Source organism: Chlorocebus sabaeus, chromosome 16, assembly GCF_047675955.1.
Source record: "Chlorocebus sabaeus isolate Y175 chromosome 16, mChlSab1.0.hap1, whole genome shotgun sequence".
Taxonomy (NCBI): Eukaryota; Metazoa; Chordata; class Mammalia; order Primates; family Cercopithecidae; genus Chlorocebus; species Chlorocebus sabaeus.
The window spans coordinates 72,509,201-72,516,410 of NC_132919.1; the positions used below are offsets into that span (position 1 = coordinate 72,509,201).

Here is a 7,210-nt window from a genome sequence, read left to right on the forward strand (position 1 = left end):
GAATTGTTTGAACCCAGGAGGCGGGGATTGCTGACTGCACTCCAGCCTGGGCGACAGGGCAACTCTGTCTCAAGAGTTTCAACTGTTATCTCAATAAAGCTGTTTGGTGACAGCTTAGGTAGTCACCAGCAGTCCAAGTTCAGGTCCCATTTGCAACCCCAACTTGTCAGCTGAGAAGCATAAACACATTAAGTATTTCCTTTGGCTTCTGTAAAGACTGATTCCTTAACTGACATCACAACTGACTACTGGTCCCAACCAACATTGAGACCATTTCTTAGGTGTCACTCGTGCTCTGAAGCACAGTATTTGGGAGGCTTGGATAGAAGCCATTCCTTCTCTCCCTACATCCCACTAAAACAAGGTAAAAGACTCAGTGAGCAGGCCAGGTGCCATGGCTTACACCTGCAATCCCAGCACTTTGGGAGGCCGAGGCAGATGGATCACTTGAGGTCAGGAGTCCAAGATCAACCTGACCAACAGTGAAACCCAGTCTCTACTAAAAATACAAAAATTAGCTGGGCGTGGTGGCACATGCCTATAATCCCAGCTACTCGGGAGGCTGAGGCAGAACTGCTTGAACCTGGGAGGTGGAGTTTGCAGTAAGCCAAGGCCACACCACTGGGCCTCCGAGACTCATCTCAAAAAAAAAAAAAAAAAAAAAAAAAAAAAAAAAAAAAACCAAAACAAAAAACAACAACAAAAACACACAAACCCTCACTGAGCAGCTGTAAACCTTGCAAGCAGCAGAGAGGAAAGCAGATAAAGGCTTCTTTTATTTTAATGGCTGATCTATGTAGTCACGGAGGCCAGTATGTACAGACAAAGAGGGGAGCTTTTATTTCTTGGTCTCTTCCTCCTTGGACAAAGTCTTGATGATCTCCTCCTTCTTGGCCTGGAGGCGCTCTTCACGGCGCTTGCGTGCTTCCTTGGTCTTAGACCTGCGGGCCTCAGCCTGGTCACTGGCCAGGGAAGAGAAAAGATGGGTCAGTTTGGGAAGGGATGAGATGCTGGGGAAATAGAAACACATCCCTAGACCTCTCCCTTTGAGCCTAGTCAGCTTCAGGAATGAGTTGGGGGGCCCACCAAGGGCTCCTGCTTCAACTAACCTCTACAGTCCCTATGAGACAGGAGTAGGTGTGTACAGGACAGAGGAGTGGGTGCCTCTAAGGGAACAGCTATATTCCTATGACAGACTGCGTGCAAGTCAAGACTTAAGCATTGGCACATTTTAAGTATCTAAGAACAACTCTCAAAGGTCAAAGAACTTTCCCCTAAGACTCTAAAAAGAAACTTACGCCAGGAGCTTCTTGCGGGCCTTGTCTGCCTTCAGCTTGTGGATGTGTTCCATGAGAATACGCTTGTTTTTGAACACATTCCCCTTCACCTTCAGGTACAGGCTGTGATACCTGCAGGGTACACGGAGTGAAGAGATGCTGGTCGGTAATGGATCAGAAGCTGCCTTGTGAGCTGTTCCTCCACCTAAGGTCACTAAGCTTGTAGGTTCCTTCCTTTTCTCCTGTTGCTGCATGAATTACTTCCTAAACCATTACTTTTTTTGTGTGCAGTTCCTAGACAGAACTTGCCTGGCAAATAAACTGTTGGACTATCCTGATGGCATATGGGGAAAAAAAGAAAGACCAGAATAGAAAAACTTTCTTAGAAAGGCTCCCTACCCGTGGCTGGGCATAGTAGCTCAGGCCTGTAATCTGAGCACTTTCAGAGGCTGAGATGTGGGTGCGTCACTTGAGGCCAGGAGTTTGAGACCAGTCTGGCCAATGGTGAAACTCCATCTCTACTAAAAATACAAAAATTAGCCAGGTGTGGTGGTGCATGCCTGTAATTCCAGGTACTCGAGAGGGTGAGGCAGGCGAAGTGCTTGAACCTGGAAAGCAGAGGTTGCAGTGAGCCAAGATCATGCCACTGCATTCCATCCTGGGTGACAGAGCGAGAGTCTGTCTCCAAAAAAAGCTCCCTACCCAAGGCCATTAAGACAGATCTCTGTGGGCTGGGCGCAGTGGCTAACGCTCGTAATCCCAGCACTTTGGGAGGCCGAGGCAGATGGATCACAAGGTCAGGAGATCGAGACCATCCTGGCTAACACAGTGAAACCCCGTCTCTACTAAAAATGAAAAAAAATTAGCCACGTATGGTGGCACACGCCTGTAGTCCCAGCTACTCAGGAGGCTGAGGCAGGAGAATAACTTGAACCCGGGAGGCGGAGGTTGCAGTGAGCTGAGATCGCGCCACTGCACTCCAACCTGGGTGACAGAGCAAGACTCCATCTCAAAACAAAACAACACACACAAAAAAAACCACTCTGGAAAATGAACTAGCCATCAAAGCAGCAAATGGGTACTGGGCCCAAGAGGGTATGCTTACATGTGGCGATCAATCTTCTTAGACTCACGGTATCTTCTGAGCAGCCGGCGCAGAATCCTCATTCTCCTCATCCACGTGACCTTCTCTGGCATTCGGGCATTGGCTGTACCCTTCCGCTTACCTATGGAGAAGGTAAGTTAGGAATGGGCTATTACCCAGGTCCACTGTGTATAGTACACCAAGTTTCAAGTCAGGGTCTTAACTCATCTAATCCTCACAACCTCATTTTAAGTAGCATTACTTCCATCTTCCAGATGATGATTCCCAACTACCTAAGTTCTTTCGTTTACTCAATTTTAAAGGAAGCACAAATACGGCAATAATTCCCCATTTACTTCATACAGAATGTGGGTTTAACAGGCAGTGCACCAAGGTAGCATAGCACATTGTAAGGAGCTTCCTTCAATCATTCTGACACTAGAAAGCAATTTTAGAGTTAAGATGGACCACATTCTCAAGGGCCCAGCAGAATCCTTGGCATAGTGTAGGTAAGGACTTAGTAAATGTGACCTCGTACCAGGGATACTCTCAATTCCAATACCAGCACCAACTTTCTGATTTGCACACAGGCAGAAAACACATCAAATACCAAGGAGTAAGAAACGGGCTTGAGATGAGACAGAGTGCTTAGATCCTGAATATATTTCAGCACAGATGACAGCACCTATCATTTCTTTTGTTTGTTTGTTTTTGAGACAGAGTCTGGCTCTGTCGCCCAGGCTGGGGTGCAGTGGCCGGATCTCAGCTCACTGCAAGCTCCGCCTCCTGGGTTTACGCCATTCTCCTGCCTCAGCCTCTGGAGTAGCTGGGACTACAGGTGCCCGCCACCTCGCCCAGCTAGTTTTTTGTATTTTTTAGTAGAGACGGGGTTTCACCGTGTTAGTCAGGATGGTCTCGATCTCCTGACCTAGTGATCCGCCCGTCTTGGCCTCCCAAAGTGCTGGGATTACAGGCTTGAGCCACCGCGCCCGGCCTACACCTATCATTTCTTAAGGAGAAGACGACCACACTTACCTATGCCCATGTGCCTGCCCTTCCGGCGGGCCAAGGTATTTTTCCGGCATCGAGCCCGGGAATGGACCGTCACAGGCTTGCGGATGATCAGCCCATCTTTGATCAGCTTTCGGATCTGCTGACCTGGGAAAGCATAATGCACCTGGTCAGTCAACTGGGGCCCAAGCACATCCCAGAATCCAAATAGGCCAGGCCACAGACACTGCTCACATTCTTGGCCCCATGCTCTCAAAAAGGATGGAAACACTGGAACTTGTTTATTTCTTGCCTTCGAAAATCCAAAAAACCTCTTTTCTTTTTTCTTCACAAACAGAAGTTGTGAGAGATACTCTTTGTCTGAGACAGTCTCCCTATGTTGCCCAGGTCGGTCTTGAACTCCTGGGCTCACAATCCTCCTGCCTTAGCTTCCCAAGTAGCTGGGATTACAGATGCCTGCCACTATGGCTGGCCATTTCTACCTTTTAAATATATCACAGCACACTCAAAACAACAAGCCTGATACAATGACTCCTCCATTTTATAGATACTCTGAACGTACCTTTCTAGGTTTGTAAAGAGTCAACACAAGCTAGGTATGCTGGATTATGTTTGTAATCCCAGTACTCTGGGAGGCTGAGGTAGGTGGATGACCTGAGGTCAGGAGTTTGAGATCAGCCTGACCAATATGATGAAACCCCATCTCTACTAAAGATACAAAAATTAGCCGGGTGTGGTGGCACGTGCCTTAGTCCCAGCTACTTGGGAGACTGAGGCAGGAGAATCGCTTGAACCTGGGAGGCAGAGGTTGCAGTGAGCTGAGATCCTACCACTGCACTCCAGTCCGGGTGACAAAGGGAGACTCCATCTCATAAAAAATAAAATAAAAAATAAAGAGTAAATTAGCTGGGCGTGGTAGTGCACACCTCTAATCCCAGCTACTCAGGAAGCTGAGGCGGGAGAATCACTTGAGCCTGGGAGCAGGGGTTGCAACGATGAGATGGCACTACACTCCAGCCTGGGCAACAGAACCAGACTGTCTCCCAAAAAAAAAAAAAAAAAAAAGTCAACACAACTGTGTTATCGTTCATATGACGCAGGACAAAAGAAGGAAGTAGGGTGAAGAGACAGATCCCAGGTACTCACGGGAGTTGGCATTGGCGATTTCATTGGTCTCATTGGGGTCTAACCAGACCTTCTTCTTGCCACAGCGGAGGACACTAGAGGCGAGCCTCTTCTGAAGCCTGAGCATACTAGATACACAGAAAACATGATTAGACTCTGAAAGCCACTCCTGGGCAAGAATGAACATCCCCATCAACACCTGCCCTCTGCGACCCACACGACAGCCGCGAAATAAGACTCTTCCCTAAATCATCTTTAAGGCTCTGGGCTGTGCAGCTGGTCCCCTTGGGTTTAGACTTCAAAGCCCACGCTATGCCTTCCACCTCTTGGAGCCTCATGTTCGCATTTCTTCTCTGGAAAATCAAGTCAAGGATTTACTGGAACGAATAGGGGGCTTATGCCATTTCTGGTACTCAGCGTTTGAAAAATATTCGAGGCGCGTAGACCTGATTTCTAGTCTAGCAATCCAGGCAAGTTAATGTTTTCTGGGCTCATTTTCCCGTTTTATCACAGTAACAAGCCTCGTTCGGCCATTTGTAGAGATTTCCTTTATGAATGCCAAAGGAGTGGAAGGTGTCAAGAGTTAGAGATCACGTCTCTCGGCAGTCGGAGGCCTGGGGCCTACACTAGGCTTGCCTTAGGTCACGTGAAAGCACAGATCTGCTCCGCTCCGGGCGTGCCAAGCAAGAAAGGGTCCAAGGCTCGGTCCCGTTCGCTACGTTTGCTTTGCTCGCGTGGGTCGACTGGACACATGTGCGGCGCGCCGCCACCCAAGGCAGCCTTTTCTGGGTCTCAGTTGCTGCGACGCTCCCCGCCCCCCCCCACCCCGGAGGCCCGGGACGAGAGTGCTCCGGCCTACCCCAAACCCCGGGACCGGCCGCTTTAGGGCGGCCTCCATTTCATCTCCCCCAACCCCGGCTGCGGTCCCAAGCCCAACAGTCCCCCGCCGAAAAGCGTCAGCGCCTGCGGGAGACCAGCGCGCCCTCACCTCATGGCTGCGGCCGCAGCAGCGAAAGGAAAGAGCTCTCTCGGGACCGGCTCCTCCCATTATCTGAGAAGGGGAGAGCCCAACCCCCTCTCCAATTTCGTCCGTATTCCCGTCCGGTTCTTTCATCTTCCGCCACGCCAAACTCATTCATAGCCTCCGTATAGGCCTGAAATGATAAAAGCCTAATATCAGAAATCGGTTTTAAACTTAAAAACATAGAAAATGTACCCCTTCCGTAGGGAAAGTGGTATAGTCCGACTTCCTACTAGACATGCGCAGCAAGGGTACGCGATCACGTGGTTATTTTAACCGGAAGTCAGCTGGATTGCGCAGGCGGAGTGAGAGAGGATTTGCTAGAGTGGCTTGGTGTTTGCGGGCGTTCGGCCGGTTGTGGGTGGATGGTTTATTAGTTGAGAAAAAAAGTCAGTTGAAGAAGCGAGAGAGAATGACAACAGGTATCAGACAAAGGCGACCTCTTATTCACTCTCTTAGTAGATTGAAAACCCCTAGAATGCAGAATAGATCACTAAAAGAAGTTAGTGTTTTTACGCCGCTGCGGGTCTTTAATTTCTTGGTGCCTCAATTTCCTCCTCTGTAAAGTGGACCTAATCCCAATGTTTCTATCATCAGTTGTGGAAATTACGTGAGGTAATATTTGCAATTAGTAAAGGAAGGCATTAAGACAGCAAGCTCTTGGAGGGCGAGAACTAGTCTCGTAGTCTCGTTTGGCTCACAGCTGTACTGCGGTAGGCATGGATCCGCGATCGAACACACCTGAGAAATACTGCACTGGCTGAATGGATGAATGATTGCAGAAAGTAAAATTTAAAAAAAAAAAAAAATTGGGCCGGGCTCGCTGGCTCACGCCTGTAATCCCAGCACTTTGGGAGGCCAAAGCGGGTGGATCAGTTGAGGTCAGGAGTTCGAGACCAGCCTGGCCAACATGGCGAAACCCTGTCTCCACTAAAAATACAAAAATTAGCCGGGCGTAGCGGCGCGTGCTTGTAATTCCAGCTACTGGGGAGGCTGAGGCAGGAGAATCGCTTGAACCCAGGAGGCGGAGGTTGCAGTGAGCCGAGATTGTGCGACTGCACTCCAGCCTGGGCAACAGAGTGAGATTCAGTCTCAAAAAAAATAAAAAAAAGAAATGGCAAGACCACTCAGTTCTTCTGATCTGGAACACCCAATGCAAAAATCCAAGGAGAGCATTCTGGGGTTTAAGAAGTCTACATCTGAATTGAGGCTCCAACTCATCATTGGTTCCCGCTGATCACCCTATCCGTTTCATCTCAACTTTCCTGGCTGAGAAAGTAGAAGAAAGAGAAAGGGAAGCTACATTTATGCTACTTCCTCACAACAACACAATTAGCGTTGCCCTCATTTTACAGCTGAGGTAACAGATTGAGAACGCAGGTATTTCTGATTGCAAAGCCCATGCTTTTGCGGTTATGCCAGGCTTTCTCCAAGGGGCAGGTGGAAGCCCTGCTCAGGATTGGAGCTCTCCTGGAACGTTTCTAATGGGCTTTATCTTCACTCACTGCTCCTCCTTCCCGAAGGTGTTGTGACCAGAGGAATGACAGACCGGCCATTCACTTGTTATCAGAGGTGAGGAGGAGGAGTCCCATAGTCTCGTCTCCTGCAGAACACAGCAAGCTGGTGGCCTTACTTTAAGGTCACTTGACCTGGAGAGGGTCTTCTCCACCTCTCCTTTCTGTGGAGCAGGAG

At 49.0% G+C, this 7,210-nt stretch overlaps 1 protein-coding gene across 2 annotated transcripts; it reads right to left on the reverse strand.

The window, feature by feature from the left end:
• Window positions 1-758: 758 nt before the first annotated feature.
• RPL19 (ribosomal protein L19) lies at window positions 759-5,581 on the reverse strand. 2 transcript variants are annotated; one of them, XM_008012882.3, is made up of 6 exons: window positions 5,486-5,581; window positions 4,519-4,625; window positions 3,397-3,519; window positions 2,383-2,503; window positions 1,299-1,409; window positions 759-962 (listed from the first exon to the last, which is right to left on the reverse strand). In XM_008012882.3, the coding sequence occupies exons 1-6, from the start codon at window positions 5,488-5,490 to the stop codon at window positions 839-841; spliced, it is 591 nt and encodes a 196-aa protein (XP_008011073.1). In that variant the 5' UTR covers window positions 5,491-5,581; the 3' UTR covers window positions 759-838. The 2 variants fall into 2 exon arrangements, with proteins under 2 accessions (XP_008011073.1, XP_072861450.1); XM_073005349.1 differs by lacking the exon at window positions 5,486-5,581 and adding an exon at window positions 5,134-5,153.
• Window positions 5,582-7,210: the final 1,629 nt, after the last annotated feature.